At 37.3% G+C, this 23,909-nt stretch overlaps 1 protein-coding gene across 1 annotated transcript in view; it reads left to right on the top strand.

Moving 5' to 3' along the window:
- The window catches only part of RASA1 (RAS p21 protein activator 1), a 63,388-nt gene that overhangs the window by 12,714 nt on the left and 26,765 nt on the right, over positions 1-23,909 (top strand). The window contains exons 2-9 of the mRNA XM_083818665.1: positions 3,406-3,555; positions 7,314-7,449; positions 8,277-8,347; positions 11,015-11,132; positions 12,133-12,164; positions 13,894-13,946; positions 14,645-14,795; positions 22,563-22,641. Of these exons, the coding sequence (XP_083674791.1) occupies positions 3,406-3,555; positions 7,314-7,449; positions 8,277-8,347; positions 11,015-11,132; positions 12,133-12,164; positions 13,894-13,946; positions 14,645-14,795; positions 22,563-22,641 (790 nt within the window). The remainder of the gene's footprint in view (positions 1-3,405; positions 3,556-7,313; positions 7,450-8,276; positions 8,348-11,014; positions 11,133-12,132; positions 12,165-13,893; positions 13,947-14,644; positions 14,796-22,562; positions 22,642-23,909) is intronic.

Here is a 23,909-nt window from a genome sequence, read left to right as displayed (position 1 = left end):
CCTTGATACATGTAGTGCTCTGCAGCTAGGACCCCATTTTACCTCTGTGAGGAGGCTATATTTGATAAAATGTTAAGACATAGTGTTAAATGTTGCTTCTAATTGTGCACACACTAAACCTGAAGCTGTTCTGGCTGCAGAAATGCTGAAGCTGTTGACCTTGACCTATAGAGCTCACAATGTTGCAGAGCCTCCTAAGAGGAAAAGGTAGATTTTACTTGTATGTTTTGCAGAAATGCTGAACTCAGGCTTCACAGAGATGCCTGATTGAGGGCTAAAGGCAGAGAATCTGGAGTTTATTTCAGACTGGTCCCATCCTTCAGAGTGCTCTGTGCTCTTTGTTGTCTGAAATTACAGTGATTAGGACTGCTTCTGTAGTTTAGTCATTTCTGATGCACTTTTTTGGCTAGCATTGATTATTGGATGGATATTCCTTTAGAACTGATAACACACCGTAAATGATCTTAGTATTTTTCAGTAGTGAGAATTTGTGATCAGTAACCTGGTCAGTATTGAAAGACAAGTTGGTCTGTGGATGTATTTCAAATCAAAAAAAAAAAGTCTTAGCAAGTATTTAAAAAGATAATTCTTATAATTAGTGCTTCATTGAGCACTTGATATCTATAAATGCAATCAAGTATGGCAATTTTATAAACTATTATTTGCTATTTACTGTTAAACTGCTTTAAGGTAAAGCTGAAAATTTGCAGAGCACATCTTCGTATAATACTGAAGTCAGGTGAGAGCTGGGTGAAGTATAAGATGTACGCTTTTAACAATAAAGCCTTCTAGCACTCTTCTGCACTGTATTGCTTGAGTAAAGTGGTTCTCTAGTGTTGAAACTCGAGTCTCTGGAAAAATACAGTTATTTCCCGACAAGCATTTTGCTTACTCTAATGGTATCTTGAAAGCTTGTACTTCAGTGTGTATCCTGTTTTCTAAAGATGTGTGCTATCTACAGAGGCTTCCTGAGGATATCACTTGAGCTGTTTTCTGCTATCGTTGCTGAGTATTGACTCTGCTCTACTGACATTTGTATCTCACCTTCCCATCAGCTGCTAGTGAAGTTCAGGGTTAACACGTGTTTTTTGTAGCTCGTGGTGTAGAGTAGTTTATTCATTACACTAATGCGTAGTGAACTGCAGAATACAACATACTTTGTGTCAGCTGCAAGTATTTCAAGTATGTGCTCAGTGGCATTGAACAGACAGTTTTATTTTAGAAAACAACCCTTTTCTGAGATAAGGGGACAAACATTGTTGAGCCTTGCTTATCCCTTAACTAGTAATATATATCTTCAGTTATGCTTCGTACAAAACTGTTGAATGGGAGAGAGTAAGTATGTTTTGTTTTACTTTAGGGGAAGTAATCTCCACTGTGTTTGATACACCAACAGCTGTGTCACCAGCACGGAGGGTGTCCTCTTTATTTAGAGCTTCAGGTCTTAAAATTTTGACATCCAGGTTTGTAGTGTATTACTGACTACCATTGTAAGAAATCACAGTCCCCTTCAAAAACATTGAACTTTTTTTTTCTTCTAGTAATTTTGCTTTTTTGATTTCCTAGTATATTTTTATTAGCAATTTGCATTCTTATTAGCACTCCCACCTTCCCCATTTTGAAGGTATGCCTTTAAGTCTGGCATTGAAACATGATGTGTCCCTCAACAGAGCCCAGATTATTTTTCTTGAGGGGTGATAAATAGGAACAAATAAAAGCGTAGTGAGCCTATTGTTAGTTTAAAATAGGCTCCGTGGAATGCTGGTTTCAAAGAATTTCTTGATCAGGAAGGTTTCTTGAGTCTCAGGGGAGTTTTTCTGCTTCAAGAAAGCCAGTCTGTCCAGAAGAGCAAAGCCCAGTTGTGATGTGTGCTCATATAATGAGCAGCCTTGGGTTCGAGCCACTGACATGCCCATCGACACGCAGGATATTTCATCCTAGAGAGTTCAAAACAGACTCCTGATTTTTTGTTTTGTTTCCCATTGAACTCTCCGAATGGGGCAGTGCAGACCGTATGCGAGCTGGCTGTTTCTGCCAGCAGTGAGGAGGCTGTGTTGCTCTGGAATGTGGTGAGACACATCTCTGTAACCTGGCTGGTACGGCTGTACAGACAAAGCGGCACTTCTTCTGGTTTAGCTTGTTTCCATCAGGATGAGGAAGAGAAGCAAGGAGAGCTACACCAGCAAGAATACAGCTTTGCCAGGGTAAACAGTATCTACGCTGGTGCACGTAATGCTTATCTGTGCAGCCTATCTGGTTTTCATTCTGAGGCAAGCCCTCAAAGAAAACTTTTGATTTTGCTTCCATTTCATAGAAAAAGTGTATCCGGCCAGATTTTATCAACAGCCCAGCTGTATTTTTTTTAAAAGGTAATTTTCATATCTGTTCCAAAATGCATTTTTTATAGCATGAGAGATACACACAAACAGGTAGAATCAGTAGGTGACTGAAGTAGTAAATACTATAAAACAGTGATAGTATGAAAACGGATGTTTCCTTGAATGTGGAGATTAAAGATTAATTCTAAGCATAGTGAGTTGATAGATGCAGACCTAATAAATTACATTATGTAGCTTCAGAACGTGCTGGAGCTTTGTAAATGGCATGGGTGTTTTTCCTTGTAAAAGGTGATGAGAACACCACTTGACTTTGCATTTTAATTACTGTCTCCGTTGCTGCTCTTTTTTTCTTTTTAGTGCTAAACCTAATTCTTAATCATTTGGGATCGAAAGAGAATTCTGACAAAAGCTATGTAAATAAAAGAATTGAGGTAATGCTAATTAATGCTTCGCTGCTAAGTCTTACCTTTACTTTACAGATGGAAGTGCTGTTTTGTCATTTTCTGTAGTCTGTGATTTGCCACGCATCTGTAGTTGCTTTTAATTTATAGGTTATGAATTGTGTTTAGGAAGGGCTCTTTTGGGACGGGATGGTGGTCTGGTGACTGCTGTCACTCCAGTTTGATGCAGGCTTTGCTACCAGGATATCTGTGTGTGTGAGCTGAGGAAAGGCTGTTACAAATCACTTCTACAATTTGTGCTTTAGGAAACTCCAGCCTGAACTGGAGCCCAGGCAGGCTTAAAATACAACAGTCTTCAAGTCAGACGTCACCTCTAGTTCTGTTTATTTAAAACAAGCAAACTGGGGAAGGGGGAAAACATGATATGTAGAGCTTCTGCCCCATGGGATGGTTCAAAATATGAGTTATTTGGTCATCTGAAATCTGTGCTGTCTTAAAAGCACTTACTGGGAGGTTGCACATGTAAATATGTAGTAACTTTGAAGGAAAAGATAACAATTATATCAGTTCCAACTGAAAGCTTTCTCTAGTCTCACAGATACATTCTGTAAGGATAAATGAAAATGTTAAGTTCTAAGGACACCCACTGTAACTTTTTTTTTCAGGTGGTATCATGGAAAACTTGACAGAACAATTGCAGAAGAACGTCTTCGACAGGCGGGAAAACCTGGAAGTTACCTTATTCGAGAGAGTGATCGGAGACCAGGTTCATTTGTGCTTTCATTCCTTAGTAAAACAAATGTCAATCACTTTAGGTGAGAATTAAATGTTTTCTTTTTAAATACTGTAATGTTTTTTTTTTTTAGAACACAGTACAGACAGCAATAACCACTATTATAATTCTGGCTTTTTATTCTTTTATGGTACCGCTTTTAACTTGTGCTTAGTTGTTTTAAAATACACTACTTAAGAATCACTTTATAGGTTAAAGAACAAAAATATGAGGAAACCCTCACAGGAGAGAGGCTCGTCTGAAGTTGTTGTTAATAGACTTAAAGTAACATGCAGGTTTCATTACTCAGCCACAGAGACTGTTTTCGGTCTGTTTCTCAGTAATCATTTTTAGCTCACAGGACAGACTTCAATGTTAAAGTGCTAGCAAATATGATCGCTTCCTTATTTTTAAGAAAATAGCGAGAAGAAATTAAGAGATTATGTATTTAATAATCAAAGGGTTTGCTTGAAACAGCTCTCAGTACATGTTAGAATTAATTGTTCTAAATACAAATAGCCCTTTATACAAAACTGTAACTAGGATTATTTCACCATTGGCAAGCTGTGTATATTAGTAAGTTCATTTATTCATTAGTGTAAATGAGACGTATTCTGAGAAAACTATGAATGTTAGTAAGTATTGTGTTGCAGTGTAATGCTCACCTTCATCAAACAGGAGAGCAAGTAGGAAAAATATAGGCAAAATAGGAAGGCAAGATTCTTTGTCAGTAAAAGAAACCTTTCTCAGTGGTCTTGATAGAAAAAAATGCAAACTAAACTTCTCAACTTCTGAAAGCAGGAATTATCCAGGATACCAACAGGTGAGCCACTATGTGTGTGGTTTACAAATATAGGGAGTTTTTGGATTCATCTGCTGTGAGATTATATGTAGTTCAGAGGTCCTGATCTAGAATTGACATGAGCTCCTAATTCCACTAAATGCAGGCAATGTAGCACACAAATAGTATCTCATGTTTGCATCTTGCCATATGAGCTAACAATTTCAGCTTTTCAGCTGTACTGATACTCACTTGGGAACTGGTACCTGTCTAGCAGTAGCAGAAAATTAAACTATATTTATGGTTTCTTTCTAGTACTGCTCTACAGTCCTGCATTATTTTTAATAATTTTAGGTTCTTGAGGCCAACCTCAGGGCACTTGAATATTGGTTCATGCCCACTACAGAAGTGTTGCTGGCATCTCAGGTAGAAAATGTTCTCCAACAGTTTCCAGTTGCCTAAGGACAGGGCCCCCTTACTATATTTCCCAACTTTAAATAATCTTGCATTCCAAGATCCATAAAACGCACCAAGGAAATCAATTTGTGTTTTGCTGATACTGTTCTTCAGAGATTGGACACATTTTAATCTCATTTGCTGAATGTGTGCTTTTCTTTCTTAATAAAAAGGCAAGTCCTACGCTCAAGAATATTTTCAAACTTAACAATGTCAGTCAAGGTAATTTCAAACAAATACAGGAATCGATCTCCTGTGTCCCACAGGGTAAAAGTGCCCTCTCCGCCAGAGCTCGATCTTTGCCAATCGCAGTCTACCAGAAATGGGTGAAACTGTCATTGCTAAACAATCTTCCTCATATTTTGTTTCCGAAAAGTGTTATTTCCCTAAGAATTCCAGCATTTTGGGTAAAAATGCTTGTGTACCATATGATTGATGGCTAGCATATGGATCTATTAAAACAATATGTTTTCACAGAAGTGATACATTTTTTAGTGAGTTACTGCATGATACCAAAGTTTGTAAAGGAAAATATTATCTTCTAATCTTGCCCTTCAGGATTTTCTGGGATTACAGAAGTCTTTTTGTATATATTGGCTCTGTGTTCCAAGGAAGTTTTTGTTTAAGCTTGAAATAATAATCTGAAACACTATATTCCAATTAGAACCTAATCTCTATTGAGTAATTCACGAAGGAATCTTGCTGAAAATATGCCAAAAGATCTAGTCTAAATCCTTAAAGTTATATTGTTGACTCCCCTTTCAATACTATATGCTTAAAAACTTCAGATTTCATCTCTGAAGATACACCTTTATTTAGATCTTACACTGTTGTTTTGGAGAAATAATACAGTTCAAAGAACTGCCTGAGAAGAAATAACTTTAACGTATCAGATTACTGACCTGTTAAAAAAAAAAAAAAGGGAGTAAAAACAGAAGAAAGCAGCTGCAGATAAGTAGTATGCTCATTTTGGATGAGAGATAAGTTTCGTGGTAGTTGAATTTTTTTCCTTTTGTTTCTGAGTTGTGCCCAGTCATTATAAAGGGATCAAGCAGTGGAATGCTGAGAAGATTCAGATATGTTTATTCTTTGTACTATTATTTATTTTGAAATATCCTTGAGATAATTTTTCTCTCTTCTGGAGACTGGAGAGAGAATTAACATGAGTTCTTAGATTTTAAGTTTTTCCTTAACAAGCAAAATATGCTTAGTTTGTTGATAATCTGTTTCTCTATTTCTTATACTTTATTGCATATATTTTCTCAACTGATCAAAAGCAGTATATATGCACTTAGACTTCCGTTTGTAAAAGTGCACCATAAGATATTTTTAAAATGATTCCAACACTCTGCAACAAGAATTCTGGAGAAAAATAGGAGGACTTTTCTATTTATGACACAATTTATTGGAAACTGCAGCTGCAGGTTTTCTGAAAACAGATGATGATGTTTTATGGTTGTACCAGAAATAATAATTTTTATACAGATGAACGTCTCTTCAACTTTTCACTTTGTGTAACTAAGTGAGCAGTTCAGTCCTTGTGCCAGCATCTACTCCCTGCTCCCAGCTGCTTTCCAGATAACCCTTTAAGAATGTGAGCTGTTACAAAGGGCTGCTGTCACATCTGTATTGTTGGAAAAACTCAGGTCTACTTGATGCCACCAATTTACATACTTCCTGTTGTTTCTTTGGATTGTCTAGTCAAAAGGGCTAGTTGTTTCAAATTAAGTACTTCTTTACATTTGCAAACGATTCTTGATTATAGCAGGAATGTTTTTAATACTGTTAATCCTTTTGCCTAGATCAGTTATTTCTGACTGCTTTTAGAATTTGTATTGAATAGCAATGAGAACAGATGTGGTACCTTCAATTTTTTATGACAGTGTTTTCATGAATCTGTATTTTAAGAAAAACACGTCCTTGAAATAATAAAACAAACAGTTTTATAAGAATTCTTTGTATTAAAATACTGAAAATGTTCGGTAAGCTTTTCCCTGTCAATTAGCAAATACTGCTGTTTTTTTAAAAATTTGAAGTAAAAGGAGATATTTTAATTATTCCAAAGTAATTTCTTAATTTTTTAATATGGATACCGAACTAACTGCCAGAAAGTGACTATTTTTGAAGATGTTTTAATTTTCTGCATTCTATAATCAGGTGCAGTTTTTTACTGTTAAAATAATTTGATACTGTATTAAATACATACATGTATTTATGTCCTGCATGATACACGTGGTAGTGTTGTTGCATCTACTAGAGCACTCTGTCAGTTTTCCAGGACACTAATTACATTTTTCTGTTTAGTTGATTTCATTTAGTTCTAGCAAATTTTATGGCTTTTTTCCTCTTCTTTTACAGACATCAGTAATTTTAGGTGAAATATCCATTAGTTAAGGTTTGCACATCTATGTGCAGAGCTTGTAATACTGTATTTTATTGAATGTAGACTCTCTGCTTTAAAACTTGAATGTTATCTAATTTCCTTTTGCTTTAAAAAAAAGGTAAAAAAGAACTATCTGTAGAAAAAATTCCCTGTGTCAAGCTTCCTTTTTTTTTATTAACAGGATTATTGCCATGTGTGGAGACTATTACATTGGTGGACGTCGCTTTGCTTCACTCTCAGACTTAATTGGTTATTACAGTCATGTGTCTTGTTTGTTGAAGGGGGAAAAGCTATTATTTCCAGTAGCACCTCCAGAGGCAAGTAGTAACATTTTTACAGTAATATTTCTAAGAGCCATTTACTTAAATATATTGGTATCATTAATCAGTACTCATAGTTTTCTGTAGAGAAGAAAAATCACTGCAGAAAGTTCCCCAGCATCCTACATAGGCTCAGCATATCATGAGGTATAAGGAATATATTAAAAATGCATTCTTACTGATGGAAAATAATGAAAAAAAATTGCTGTTTAATGAATTTTTTAATGAAAGCTAGGTACTGGGTATTGCTGTTACCTCCAAAAGTAGCAATAGCATTGCAAGTGAACAGACATAAACAAGAAAATATGCAGTTCTTGGCTAGTAAAGACTACCACTGTAGTATAGACAACCTTTATTGTTTTGTGATATTTTGTGTATCTAACAAAGATTTCCAAATATTCATACTGTGGATAATCAAGGTTTCTGAAAATGGGGCATCTTTCAATTTCTCATTGCTAAAACCATGCAAACAAAACCTAAAAAAGTTCTTGATAGTTAAAATTCTTTAAATTTCCATTGTAATTGAAAGAAATTTCAGAAGTATACTTCCATGAGAATTAGCTTATTAGTAATGTATTTTGAAGATGAGAACATAAACTATCTGTCATGCTACAAAAAGAAACAAAGTGAGATCTCTCGTAACTCTTAAGCGCGTGAATTGTATTTTTAGTGGTTTTAAGCTTGGAAAATTTAATGCTGTCAAGAGGGATATAGGTGACTATTACAAATCCTTTTCTTCAGAATAGCACAGTGTTGGGGAGAGGAGTTCTGCACTCACAAGGAAGTCAGAAGTGTTATTTTTGCTCTCTTCTTTTAAATTATAGCCTGTGGAGGACAGAAGGAGAGTTCGAGCAATTCTGCCTTACACCAAAGTGCCAGAAACTGATGAAATAAGGTACGTTTTAATATAGGTAGTAGCAGTTCTGAGATTCTCAGAGTACGTATAGGTACTAATAAGGATTTAAGTATGCATTCATGTGCAATATGAACATCTTTTTCCAGTAGAATATTGTTAGCTTAAAGGATGATGCTTCTGTTTTTGTCGTTGTGGGATATAACAATAACACTTTTTTCCCTCTGTATACTACTTTGTGTTGTACGAGAAGTTGCATTAGATTGTTAGAACTAAAATTAATTACGTTTCTCAGGTAAGTTTTATAAAGGCCTATATTTTTCTTAAAGAGGGTAAATTTGTGTATGAAAAATTCTGTGCAAAAGTCTCACAAATATTTGAAATAAATGTTTTAGGCTTTTTTCCCTTAATTGCCTATAGGGAGTAGGTAGTAGCAGATAAATAGTTCAAGGCAAACTAATCCTGCCCACCAGAAAGAAAATGTGAGCATTGACTGCCTAAAAATTTTGTTTTTTTTAAATGCTGCTCCTTTTTTCTTAGTTCAAAAAAAGGCACTTGGTATGCTATTTCAAAAAGGCTTCTGACATTCTAGTATGTATTTTGTTGTCTGTGCTTAGAAACTTTCATTTGCTGTGACCGTTACTTGAAATTCGCATTGCTTGTCTATTCTTCAAATAAAGCAAGAATGATTCTTGCTTCCCTTCTCATCTCCTCCTCCTTTCAAAAAGTCTGTATTGAACGAATGTTATTTCAATGTGTAATCTCCAGTAATTTAAGATTTTAAAAGGTTACTGAAGTATGCTGGTTTATCCTAACTTTGTTACACTGTTACTCATTTCCTTTCTAACATTGATGCCTCAAGAATTTCTTAAGGATTCTCTGTGTGTTGTGCTGCTTTTGAATTTTCATGATGCTCTGCATATGTGGGAAGGAAACAAATCCAACAGTCCCATCTCCAGTAGAACATCATATGCTAGTTGGAGTGAAAATGCTTTCCTGAGATACCAGGTATTTTTTTTCAAATGGAGAAGAGGGTTTCAAAGAGGTTTGCAATGATTTTTAGTCTAATGAGACCGTCTTGGTTTCACAAGTTGATTTAACATTCCAAGTGAATTGGGAATTGGCTTGCTTTTAGGAGTATTGATCTAAGATACAGCTGGGCTCAATGATCTTTGTAGGTCCTTTTCAACTGAACTATTCTAATTTGCAGCAATACAGAAAAAGATGTGAGAGCCTTCTATACTCATTAGAATGGAAATTCATCCCATAGCTTGCAGCCTAATCCAGTCTGACCTCTTTAAGGAATGATGTGATGATAGTTATCATTGAGGTGATGATTTTCTAAGCAGGGGAGAAGAAAGGGTGGTAAAGCAAGGAGGGAACTCTTAATTACACATTTAAAGTAAGACTTATTACTACATGTAAGAATAAAAATATCAATCAAGTCCAGTACGTGCTTACTGCACTTAACTTACAGGAGAAAAACATTGTTACTTTTCTACAGTTTTTATTGTGATAGCAAATGATACCTTTTCTCTCTGTTCCAGGATACAGCTGAAGTGCAGAGCTTTGTGATAGGCTTATGAGATCGTGGTTAAAATAATTCTGTTCCTGGCATTGCCCGGAACAAATTTCTCAGTTTGTTCTGGGTTAAATGAATGTACTCTGATTCAGTGAATCTTGACTGAAAACTTTGTAAATACTGGTGAGGATATTAAAGTTAATAGTATTGCAGGATTAATTTCAGCATGTCATCCTGCAGCAACTTACTGTGTAGTTCTTCATAATAGAGCTGATGTAGGGTGCTCTTGCTGGCCGCAACCCATTCTTACAGTTTAGGTTCGTTAGCAGATGAATTAATTCCATGTTCCATTAGGCTTTTTTATTTTTGCTGTTTGCTTTATGCATGATTTTAATGCCTTTTTTTGTTAGCCATCTCAAATGAGAGAAATGTTCTTTGAAATTCGCTGTGTAATTTTGGACTGGATTTGTAGTTAATGAGCTTCAGTGTCTCATAGATACTTCCTGTACCCTTGATGCATCATCTAACTTGATTGAGAAGTCCTGCTGTGCTACAGTGAAAGGCTTACATGTGACCTGAGTTTGGGTTAACATAAGGAATAATTTACCCAAACCTTCAAGTAATGAAGCTTCATTAGGCATGTTAATGCTTCTTATTTATGCTTTTCTTGTAGCTGATTGCATGGCTTTTCCAGTAACTATTCTGTACTCTCTTTGTAGTACTTGTTTTCCTGTGTGAGAACATAAATAACAGATGTTTCACCGGCTTCTGTTACACAAGATTAGATTTCAGTGAAAGGAGTATTATTTTCCTCCAGACTATTAATGGCATTTTGATTGCTTTACTGGTGTTTTATATTTGATCCATCTTGAAAAAAGAAAAGTATTACTATCTTCTAATACTGTTGTGTTATTTCTGTTTTATGCATTGTTAGTACACTTTAAAGTTGACAGAATTGAAATATGTATTACATTTTGAATGTAAATTAAAGAAATATAAATATTCATATATGATGGCCACTTAAACCGTGAGAAAAATACTCACGGTATGCTTGGAATATCAATGTGTTTTCAAAAGCAGATTATCTCAAATGTTTTGCTGAAATTCTGCTCAAGAATTCATTGTGTTCATTAAGGCTTGTATTGTGATTGTATTTCTAACTTTGTTATTATTGTAATTCTCTTTAGTTTCCTTAAAGGAGACATGTTTATTGTCCATAATGAATTGGAAGATGGCTGGATGTGGGTTACAAACCTACGTACAGATGAACAAGGTCTTATTGTAGAAGACCTGGTAGAAGAAGTGGTAAGTAATTTTATATTCAAATCTTTGTGTATATATCTTTTTGTATGTGCATATAAATAAATACATGTAAAATAGTGAAATAAACCAAAATCAGTGACACTTAACTGCCTCATTTTCAATTACGTGATTTTTTTCTCAGCCTAGTAATTGGATCTAGTGGTTTTAAAAAAAAGTATGAAAAGCATTTAAGCCCAATTCAGTATCAAAAAAGCACTTAACGCACATATTGTCCAAAGAACTACAAATGAATGGTACTGCCAATTTGCTAAGCAGTTCCATAAACTCATCTGTCTTTGTAAAGAATCTGCTGGTCATATAATTGCATTTGTGATTTACATTTGTGAATGTTTCGTGGCAAACTGTACAGGGTATAGTTTTACATTGTGGCAGGCCTTTCTTTTAAGGTCGATACATAAAAAGTGTTAGTGAATTAGTTGTACCTGGAAGGATATATGCTAACTCGAGAAGTTAACCAAGTGACCTGCAGGTAACAGAGTTTACTGCAAGAGAAGAGATGGCTTAAAGGACTTACTAAACAGGAGGTTTTTATTTTATTTTTTCTTAAAGCTCAGCATTGCTTTGGATGTTTTCCTGTGCGGCATATCTATTTTGCTATTAGTGGAATTACTTCCAGCTGCTTCTCACAGATCCAAGTGATGATGTGAATGGCTAAATTGAACTGGTAGTACTAGGATGTTAAACAGGAGACTTCTGTATCAGTGGTGAAGTTAGCCTTAGGAAAGCTGAGTTTTAAAATTTACTGTCTCTAAAGAAAGGTTTGAAACATGACAAATAAAATCATTTGAAATACTGTATTCTGGCTGAATATTCACGTAGTGAATGAAGAGGAAAACTTTTCACAGAGTTGCAATAAGCACTTCAGTTCAAAATATCTTAGGCTACTTGTTTTTTTTCTACAGAAGGTCTTAGTTCAGAAAATAAACTTCATAGGTTAACTTCTACTGTTTTCATGCACTTACTGTGTTAATTTTCTCATTAGGGAAGAGAAGAAGATCCACATGAAGGCAAAATGTAAGGATTTTTTATTTTTTTTAATTAAAAACAAATAATAAAATAACTGATTGTAAACTTCAGCTACGAGGTTTCCTGACTTTTGGGCAGATGAACAGAAGATAATGATTTTTTGACTTAGGACAAAAGAATATTTCTATATTAGCTGCTAAAGGTGCACAGATAATTGACATGAAAGTCTTGTAAGTCTCAAAAGCCTATAATTCAGGGATTTTGCACTGTTAAAATCATCAATGAATCCCTGTATAATCACTTTCAGCCAAAATATGCACATTGGAATATATCATTAGGATTGTGTTTACTTTAGAGGTAACCTTTTTCAGATCTGCTTAACTGCAAATGCTGGAGAGAGTAAAGTACCATTGCAAGAATGACAGTGTAATAATTACACTTTCTGTCCATTAGTTTAGTGTACACTTAAACTTTGAAGATGAAAGACGGAGGGCCATGTGGTGGTTGTTGTATTTGCTTGGAATACTTGAAAAATTTTCAAGAGTGAATACATTTCAGGTTTAACAACGTATTGATATGGCAAACTGTTGATAGTTACATTGCTTTGAGTAGTACAGAAGAGTGGCCAAAATAAGGTTCAGAAAACCGCAAGTAGCTTGATTATTTTGTCTGTCCTGCATTTGCTTGCAATAATGGCAGCTGCTGCTTCCTGCAGCTGTTGCCCTGTTTGCTTTCTCCAAAAGGCTGATGGCTGAAGAAGGCATCTCTTATTATCTTAACAGGAGAAGAAACGTCACTGCTGGGTTGTTTTCTCACTGTTCCCTAATATTCTGCTGGTCAGTTTAGCAGTAAGAATTCCTTCAAATATAGGATTACTTTTTTTAAATTTACAAAGCAGTTTGTAGCAGATGTTTGGAGTTTCGATGCTTTGTCCACAGTTATGCTACTGTGTCCACAGTCTGCTACTCCGAAGAATTCTAGGGAGACAACAAATCCTTCAGTGTTTGGTCGCCAGAAATGACCTTCTAAATGTAGTATAGAAAAAAAGTTAGAAATAGAGCTCATTTTAGATGCGTAAGATGGGCTTCTGCATTTTTTCCCCCTACTCAACATGAAGTGTAATGAAGTTCAGGCCATATTTTTTAGGTTTCCATTAAAGGACAGAATGAGCTCTTAAGTTGTAGCATGTGGTGTGCCACATGTAAACTGAACAGCCCTGTAATGTCAGTACTGTACAATCAGAAGTATCAGGCTGAGACTGGACAGAGGCTGCTGAACTTTCTAAGGGCATTCCTCTGACACAGGGCTCTGCAGAACATAAAAGGTGTGAGATTAAAGCAGTTTGTGTTCAACAGAACTAGGTTTTGTTCCCACTGCTTCTGCCAAAAGTGGTTTGATTCTTTTCTTTACTGTATTTAATTTTGTTTTAGCTTTGGATTTCATGATTCAAGGAAATAGCTCTATGAGATTGACTTTAAATAATGCCTGTCAAGTTACCTAACACTTAAATGTTTTTTCATGTCTAAACAGTTGAGTTTGAATGTGAACTCTACATGTTGGATATTTTTATTGAAATTTATTTATATATCTGTTAATCTTATCTTTTTCATGCTGTTGGTAGAACAGCAGCATTAAGTAGCATAATCTTACCTATCTGTGTATTAGGTTTTCTTAAAGAAAGATCAGTTCATAGGTGCCAGAGCCTTGGATGCCATCACAACCAAAAAAAGAGAGCTGGTAGTCTTGCTTTCTAATTTTTCTCTTCATCTTTGTTAAGATGGTTCCATGGGAAGATCTCCAAACAAGAGGCTTACAATTTGCTGATGACAGGTACTTGTACTTCTGATATAGTGGTAATCAGATAGCACAAAGCAATCCTATTGCTGGCAAAATTTGCTTTTATGTTGGAACTTAGGAGTGTCTTACACTCTCAAGACTCTGTCAACCAGACTCTGGTTGTTATTGTAATAGAATACTACATTGAAATAAAACTTACGACTATGAGTATCAAGTGTATTTAAATTCTCAAGTACAGTTTATTTAATAATTTTGAGCGAAATAGTGAAATACTTTTTGATTAACACATGTACTAAAAATATTATGGGCTTTCCCAAGAAAAAAATACTGTTATAGACCTAAAGGAAAATATACTACAGACTTTTTAAAAATGTCTTCATAGAGGAAGTATTTCTTTAAATGAAAACATGAAAATTCTTGACCCATACTTTTAAGTAGAATACTTAAAATATAAGAACAAACACCATTAATTGTTGAAAACATCTCAATTTTTTAATGTTCTTGTGTAGGTGGGTTGCCAGCTGCAGCTAAATCAATTTGCAATAACTCTGGCCGTTTAGTATTACTTCGTCTGATTTGGAATCAGTGTTGGAACTTACCTCATACACTTTGTCTCTCTCCTTTAAGTGTGCAATTCTTGCTACTTTATGCAGAAAGAGATTTGATGAGGGCTCATAAATAATACTGTAAGAAAAGTAGCAGTAAATAACACGATTATGGTATCTTTCCAGTTGGTCAAGTGTGCGGTTTTCTTGTGAGACCTTCAGACAATACACCTGGTGATTATTCACTTTATTTTCGGACCAGTGAAAATATTCAGCGATTTAAAATATGTCCAACTGCAAACAATCAGTTTATGATGGGAGGCAGATATTATAATAGGTAAGATGTGTGTGTACTTCATGCTTGTGTAAAGGAATTGCATAATTTGTTCCTGATACTTTCTTACTGGTATAAGACTTCAGTCTTCTCTATAGCATACTAAGCATTTCACCTAACTTGCTTAACAGTTACTTGTAACTGAGAAAGTTCTTGAAACCCTAGTGTTTTTTTTTTTTTTTGAATTGTTCTTCTGCAAACGAGTTCCTTCATGCTAAGTTGTGGATCATATGTGGAGGTGTAATTAAGAAAATATTGTATTGTCTTGGAAGCTACTATTTGTAATGTCGGTTCTTCTCCCTTTGAAAGAGGAAAATAAAAATGTTAGTTTTGTATGAAACATTCAGCAGAGATTTCAAAGTGTAAGTAATAGAAAAGGATATTTGCCAGTAAGGGAAAAAAATACCTTAATTGTTGGAAAAAAATATTAAATTGTATTATAATGTCTGAGTGATACTTTGGTAAGAATTGCGGATGACTTCATTTAGAGAGAATAAACTTACTAAATCAAACTAAACTTACTAAATCATCTAGGTTGGAAGAGACCTCACAGATCACGTAGTCCAACCTCTGACCTAACACTAACAAGTCCTCCACTAAAGCATATCACTAACCTCTACATCTAAACATCTTTTAAAAGATTCCCTCCAGGGATGGTGACTGAACCACTTCCCTGGGCAGCCCATTCCAATGCCTAACAACCCATTCAGTAAAGCAGTTCTTCCTAATATCCAACCTAAACCTCCCCTGGCACAACTTTAGTCCCCCGCGTTCTGTCACCAGGCACATGGGAAAACAGACCAACCCCCACCTCGCTACAGCCTCCTTTAAGGTACCTGTAGAGAGCAATAATGTCACCCCTGAGCCTCCTCTTCCCCAGGTTGAACAGTCCCAGCTCCCTCAGCCCCTCCTCCTAAGACTTGTTCTCCAGACCCCTCACCAGCTTCGTTGCCCTTCTCTGGACTCTCTCGAGCACCTCCATGTCCTTCTTGGAGTGAGGGGGCCCAAAACTGAACACAGTACTCAAGGTGCAGCCTCACCAGAGCTGAGTACAGGGGGACAATCACTTCCCTAGCCCTGCTGGCCACACTGTTTCTTATGCAAGCCAGGATGCTGTTGGCCTTCTTGGCCACCTGAGCACACTGCTGGCTCATATTCAGCCGACTATCAACCAATACTGCCAGGTCCTTCTCTGCCAGGCAGCTTTCCAGCCACTCATCTCCCAGCCTGTAGCTCGGCTTGGGGTTGTTGCGCCCCAGGTGCAGGACCCAGCACTTGGCCTTGTTGAACTTCATACAGTTGGCCTCAGCCCATCGGTCCAGCCTATCCAGATCCTCCTGCAGAGCCTTCCTACCCTCAAGCAGATCGACACATGCACCTACCTTGGTGTCATCTGCAAACTTACTGAGGGTGCACTCGATCCCCTCATCCAGATCATTGATGAAGATTTTAAAGAGAACCAGCCCTAGTACTGAGCCCTGGGGGACTCCACTAGTGACCGGCCTCCAGCTGTATATAACTCCATTCACCACAACTCTTTGGGCCTGGCTATCCAGCCAGTTTCTAACCCAACGAAGTGTACACCAGTCCAAGCCAAGAGTAGCCAGTTTCTTGAGGAGAATGCTGTTGGAAACGGTGTCAAAAGCCTTACTTTAGACCACATCCACAGCCTTTCCCTCATCCGCTAAGCACTTCACTTTGTCATAGAAGGAGATCAGGTTCATCAAGCATGACCTGCCTTTCATAAACCCATGCTGACTGGGCCTGATCTCCTGGTTGCCCTGCAAGTGCCACGTGGTGACACTCAAGATAATCTGCTCCATGAGCTTCCCTGGCAGTGAGGTCAAACTAACAGGCCTATAGTTCCCCGGGTCTACCTTCCAGCCCTTCTTGTAGATGGGCGTCACGTTTGCTAGCCACCAGTCAACTGGGCCCTCCCCTGATAGTCAGGACTGCTGATAAATGATGGAAAGTGGCTTGGCCAGCTCTTCTGCCAGGTCTCTCAGCACCCTCGGGCCCATCCGGCCCCATCAGCTTGCGTACATCTAAATGCTGTAGCAGGTCGGCAGCCATTTCCTCTTGGACTGTGAGGGCCACATTCTGCATCCCATCCCCTTCCACCAGCTCAGGGTACTGGTTATCTAGAGAACAAGTGGTCTTGCTGTTAAAGACTGAGGCGAAGAATGTGTTTGTTTTGCCAGTAGTACAACAATACAGTAATCTCCACAAAAAGAAAAATAAATGACAAGAGATACTTCCCATTTTTATGGGAAAAGCTATCCCGGCCGTGCAGCTCCATCCATGATAATCATATTTTTAGAGTTTTTGTAGATATAAAACTTCTGAGTAGTAAGAGCTCACCTCCATCTTTTCACACAATCAGAACTTTTCTAGTCTTGTTCACCTAGAACCAGGGCATTCTTCATCCTACTGGAGAATTTCTCTCACTTCCAGCTTTGTTTCTGAGTGGGTAGAGATCCAGCAGCTGGTGTGTCTGAGGAAAATGTCGAGGTCTCCTAACTAAGTACTGTGGACTCTTTTCACATCTTGTAATGGACAGAGGTGTGAGGCTAAGCAATTGGAACCTATGAATCTATGCATATCCCACACCCAGACTGCTTGAGTACCTTGTACATTAATCAGTCTGGCCTCCAGACATTCTCATTGAAAACCGAGCTAGCTGCAGTGTCAGCTTTTCATGAAGGTAAATGCTCCTGCCCATTCTCTAGTTACATGGCTTATTAGGAGAATGGTAGGCCAGAAGCCCTCGCCATTGGTGATGTAAAACTAATTCACAAATTAGTGGAAGTCAAATTAGTCTCAAATGGTTTTGCAGCATTAGATAGTACATGTTCAGAAGGTTTTACAGCATTAAGTTATTACTTCAGAAAATTAATTTCCCAATGCTGAATTTACTTAAAGTGTGTATATAAAATACATTTATCAAAGGAGGATTCTTTCCCCCAGAATATCTTTTGTGGCTTATCTAAAAATTCAGTGTTTGTACTCAAGTTGAAAATTTTGGCTTAGGGAAGTGCTGTTCTTTGTTTAAATGCATGTTTGGTTCCAGTAGTCGAACCTTTTCTATATTAAGCTGTTTCATTAGGTGTTCGCAAGGTATCTCTTAAATTCTGATGCTTCTATTAGACTACATCTTTAAAAAAAATCCTTAGCATTAAAGTTGTTTTTAGATATTATTCTCTTGCAGTTTTGGTAACTGTAACCAGCGTGAAAAAATTAGGTAGAATAAAACCAATCTGCTGTTAATTAGCACAGGATTGTTTACACTTCAGTTCTCAAATTATAGTCCAAGATTTTTCATACAAAAGATATGGTCTAAAGAATACTAAGGAAACTTAAAACAAAGTAAGTTTTATTTCTCAGGTAGTTTGAATATCCAGACATGGGACTGGAAGTCCGATGCCCTCTACACGCAATAGTATGCCTCCTTGTATTTCAGATGCGAGACAAAATTGTTCTGGGTGATCATGGGGAAAATGGTGCTGGGTGCATCTCAGTAATCTAGTACTGTGCTGCATAGGTAGACTGTTTCTTCCATTAACCTTATTCTTTTCCATGTGCTCCCACTACTCTGTAGGTAAATTTCTCAGATTTTTTATAAGTTAATATGACTAATAGCCTGTAGTTGCAGTCTGTTGTGAAGAGGTGGCTTTCATTATTTCATTATCTTAATGTCAGCTCTACATAATAGCCAATCTGGAGTCTTTTACCTGGCCACGTGAGGCTCAAAATATATAGCATATATACGGTGTTTGTATTGGAGGAATTATTTTGACTATATAATGAAATCATATTTTCCCATGAACTTCAGGAAACAATGTAACATTTGTGATCTTCATGTTTATTCCATGGATAACAAGTTTCTCTGTTAGTCACCTTTTTACATTTTGATGGAAAAACTGGCAAAGACAATTCTTTGTGCCTGTACTGAGTTTGGCTGGGATGAAGTTAATTTTCTTCACAGCAGCCAGTATGGTGCTGTGATTGGGATTTGTAATTAAAACTGTGTCGGTAAGACCACCAGCATTTAGGCTTTTGCTGGGTGGTGCTTGCACTGCATTGAGGCTTTCTCTGTTTCCCGGAGACACAAGCTGATCAAAGAGATGCTCAGCAATAAAAACTGGAAGGGGTGTTTTCTCTTCCGTGGTGGCTGTTGGTCAGAGTCTGTGTGGGCATCTGCCTGCTTTGTGAAAGGTGGTGAGTGATGGCCCTTGCATCACTGCGCCTTTCCCTCCACCTGCCCCTTCCCTCCCCACCTTTTCACTTACTAAACTCTCTTTGTATCGACCCACAAGTTTTCTGAAGTTTGCATTTCATGTTTCTTACATTCTCTGCTGTCCTGTTGAGGGCAGGGAATGAGCAGGCACTGTTTGGTGTCTAGCTGCTGGCTGCGTTCAGCCCTCCACAGTCCTTTTAGCATCCCTCTTTTCCTCCTCTTGAGTTTTTCTTGCTGAGCACAACATCAGATGGTGTGGAATATCCCTCTGGTCCTTTTGGGTCAGCTGTCCTGGCTGTATCCTCTCCCAGCTTCTCGACCGCCCCGGCCCACTTGGTGAGGGGGTGGGTAGAGTTGGAAATAAGTAAAACCTCAGCACGGCAGCTATTGGTCAGCAATAGCCAAAACATTGTTATCAGCATGGCTTTATAGTCGCAAATCCAAAACACCACACCGTTCAGGCTGCAGTGAAGAAAAAAGTGAATCTGTCCCAGCCAGACCTAGCACAGTGGTGATCTTACTGAGTGTCGTGAGCTCTCAACTGTAAAATCTGCAATTATCAGCATACAGCAACGCCGTCCTGAATTTGCCTGATCTTACCTCAGAAGCTGGGCAGAGGCAGGTCAGTTGTTTCTTGGGGTTGGAGACCTTGGGGGGAATACTGTGTGCAGGTACTGTAGCCTGCCATCAGAGGTCCAGGGGCTGGAGCATCTGAGGTGTACCAGGAGAAACTGAGGAAGCTTGGGCTTGCTTTAACCTTGAGAAGAGAAAGCACCTTGAGTGCAAAAGTAGCTGGGGAGGGAGCTAAGAAAGCAGAGCCAGGCACTTCTTAGAAATGCCTGGTGACAGGACAAGAGGCAGTGGGCACAAAAGGAGATACAAGAAATTCTGTTTAAATGTATGAAGAGGTTCTTTTACTGCAAGGGTGATAGAACACAGGGACATGTTGCCCAGAAAGGTGTGGAGTCTGCACTCTTGGAGGTGCTACCCAAGGTCCAGAGCAACCTGCTGTAATTGACCCTGCAGTGATCTAGGGGGTTTCAACTGGGTGATCTCCAGAAGTGCCTTCCGTGTGCAGCAATTCTGTGGAAAACTTGCATATGCCTCACAGTTTTTGTGGGTTTGTTTGTTTTAAAAGACACTGATGTTTCAGTTCTGATTTTAGAACCTGTGGTAGGAGGTGCATACCAGGCCATTTCTTCTGTCCTCTCCATCTGCCTTCTTTGCTAAATTCAATCTACATAACAGCTTTCAAAGACAAACAAATAAAAAGTGATACTAAGGTTTTGTTTGTTTCTAGTGATTCTGCTGCAAAGAAGTGTTGACCCAGCAGTTTATAGTTTTAGTTTTCAAGTTATCTTTAATGTAACAGACAAGATTATTTGAAAATTTAATAGCTGATTAGAAGACGTTTTTGTTTCCAATTGAGGAATTAAATCTGCATTTTGATAGGCTAAACAATATGGCTATAATGTGTTCATTCTTTTTCTTTATAATTTAACAATGTGTAGAATGCTGTTGCTTCTGCTTTCTGGATTCTTTATTATTTGAAATGTCAGTGGTTGGAAAATCTTGAATCAATTCACCCTTTAAATAAATAAATAAATAAGATACTGCTCATGTTGGTCAGATGCTTTTAAAATTATCCAGGTAGCCAAGATCTGAGGAACCTGACAAGCCCTATGCTCTGTGTTCTAAAAATCACTAAAGTAACTGTAATGTATTATTGAAATCATCTTTATTTCTGTATATTAAACCAAGTTTAAGGATATTTTTTTATCCTTGCTTATTTATACCTTTCTTCATGTGTTTTGTGTAAGGTTTTTGTTGTTGTTAGACATTGAGAAGGGTTATGATTCCTTTTTTCCTGTCCCTTAGATTAGTTTTGTGGTCAGTCTGATTGCATGCTTGACTTCTCACACATTAGATAGCTCTGATCATTTTTTAAGTCACGTTTCTAGTCTTGCCTGGAGATACCTGGTATCTTTGTGTGTTTGCAGTGTTCAGTATGAGCTGCACTAGTGTTGAAGCAATACACTGATGACCACCTGAATTGAGTTCACTCCAGGGAGCAGAGGGCTAAGAACGAAGTCCTTAATCACTCCATCAAGGCATAAAATACTAGTCTATATGGCACACTAACTACAGAGTGAGTTCTCAAATACAGCTGAATTTATTCTTCAGCCCATTTTATGAAATTGGAAGAAATTAGGCACTTGCTTCCTATGTTGAGGAACTCCTGGCAGCATTTTTAACCAAGGAAGGAGAGAAGACATTGATAGTCAAGGTATTTTTGATCTGGTGAATAAGAAAAAATATTGAATGCTGTTTTATTTATACCAAGATGTTGGCAGCAGCTATTTTACATGCCAGGTACAATGACTGAGTCATTTTACGCAGTGTGGTAAACTTTAAATTTTTACAGAGAAGATGACACACCAGTTGTATCTCAATAAAAATTACAATTATTTCATTTAAATAATACTCAGAGAAATTAAAGTCATTTTGCAAGGCTGAAAACTAAAATTTTGTTTTGATTTTTATTGTTTTTTATTATTATTGTTTTTTATTTTATCAAGTGTACATTAATTCATTGCTTTAGAAGAAAGGAAGGTGGCCTAAGATGTCTTACTGTTTTATTTAAATGTTTTTGAGTTTGTTTATACTGTATCATATCTTTTCTGTGTTGGACATAGCTGTATCCAATTCTAATAGGTCAAAAATCTCTTCACTGTGCTTTGGTTATGTTAGCACAAATTGCAAGCTATGAAGTGAGAAATCACATTTAGTTTATTTCTACTTACTTAGTTCTTTTTTTCAGGTTGATATTTTGTGTATGAATGATTCATTTGTATTGGTGTTCATGTTGCTGTTCTTTATTACAGTGTAAATTTCAGTAAATGTAAAAATAAGTTTAAGCAACTCATTTACCTTGAATTTCAGCTTGTGTATGTCAGTTTGTCTCCTGAGCCTTCCAAAATGTAATCTGAACCTAATAATTATGATGCAGGCTTCCCTGTAGAGGAGTGCTACTGATTGTGTATTTAATTTAACATGAAAACTTAGTGATTTCCAAATATAATCTGCATGATCTGTTACAACCCTTTTCTATTTTCTGTTCTTCCCTTCCTAGGAAGAAATTGTTTTACAGAGTACAGTATGAACCATTCCCCCTTCCCTGTTTACTCTAGGACTTTGAAAGCTATTATCAATGAACTAGCAATTTTCAGCTTAGTTGGAGAGCTAGTAAAGCACATGTGCTATTTGAGTATGGAAAAAAGCATCCTCGTTTGGCATTTTAAGCAACTAAACAAATCTGCAGAGTTTAGACTTAAGATATTATGAATTCAATTTTGTGATTTTTTTCCTCAAAGTTAGCAAATTCTCATTGCTGCAAATGAGATTTTGATGTTTAGCACTTGATTTTATTAAAAAATGTTGACAAATTGCTGTGATTTGTATGGAAAAGCAATTCTCAGACAGGAAAAACTAACCAGTTTAACATTTAAATGCTGTTTTTCTTTCTGGAACAGTATTGCTGACATCATTGAGCACTACAGAAAAGAACAGATTGTTGAAGGATATTACCTTAAAGATCCTGTTCCAATGCAGGTAAGATTTCGTTTCTGAGCATTTGGTGAAGATACTGACCTCCTCCTCATCATCATGAAGTCTGTTTATAATATAGGAACTGAATTAAAGCAGAGATATCAGTGATATTTAAACAGCATCATCTCTAATTTTCTTTTTTTCAGCTGCTATGTTTCTTTTGTTTTTTTCCTCATGTGCATTCACTTATCAAAGGTAGGCTTGCAGTCAACAGAAAGTAATAGTAGGATCCGTCTGTGCTCCAAGGTGTTCATCCTCTGCTTTGTGCCCCAGCTCTGGTTCCTGGCTGAGCAGTGCTGTGCGTTAACCCCTTGTGTTAGGAGGAAACCACAGCACTCTTCAGTCTTTTGTGCCTGGGGTTTTTCTTCTGCTGGAAGAAACTTGTATGTGCAGAAAATCTTGAGTTGCAGGGTTTATTCTGGAACACTCTTGCCCCATCGCAGACGTTCATCCTTTCCTGTATTCTCACTAAGCCAAGCATATCAAAGCCAATATTGTCTCATACCATTCATTCTCATAGTTGCCCTGCTGTTACTAATTCTGGTGCGAGATTATCTTTCTTGAATGTGATGGACCAGAACAGTCATGTCATTAGAAATGCCCTTTTTCTGTGAGAAGTACTTAACAGAAATATCATTGAATATTATGTATCATTTGCTGTGGTAGATTGGCTCTGGAGTGCAGATAAGCACCCTCAGTGCTGTTTATTCACTTTCTCTCCTATGAGATGGGGGAAAAGACTAGGAAGACACAACTAGAAAGTACACAAACAGACAAAAAAAAACCAACCCTCCTGGGTTGAGAGAACTTACTAATGAAGGAACAAGGTGGGAAAACGAACAAAACAAAACAAAACCAAAAACAAACAAACAAACAAACAAACAAACAAAAAACAGTAACTGCAATGTAAAGGCAATTGCTTGCTACCCACAGGCAGTATCTGAGCACTGGTCAACCTGGAAGACAAACCACCCTGGTTTTAATGCCACTTAAATCTTTATTATATGGCATGCAGTGTCCCGTTGGTTAGCCAAGGCGTGCCGTTCTAGCTATGCCCACTCCCAGCTTCATGCTGTTTCCCAGTCTGTTTGCTGCTGGAGCAGAGTGAAAAACAAAGAAGTCCTTGGTGCTGTGCAAACACTGCTTAGCAATAGACAAAACACTGGTGCATCATCAGAGCTGTTTTAGCCACAAATGCAAAACAGCACCATATGAACTGCTATGAAAATAAAGAACTTTCCCCACCAAAGCCAATACATTGTCATAGCTAC

Source organism: Anser anser (genome assembly GCF_964211835.1).
Source record: "Anser anser genome assembly, chromosome: Z".
Taxonomy (NCBI): domain Eukaryota; kingdom Metazoa; phylum Chordata; class Aves; order Anseriformes; family Anatidae; genus Anser; species Anser anser.
Note: the sequence above shows the minus strand (reverse complement) of the source record. Positions and strands in the feature narration are given on the sequence as shown.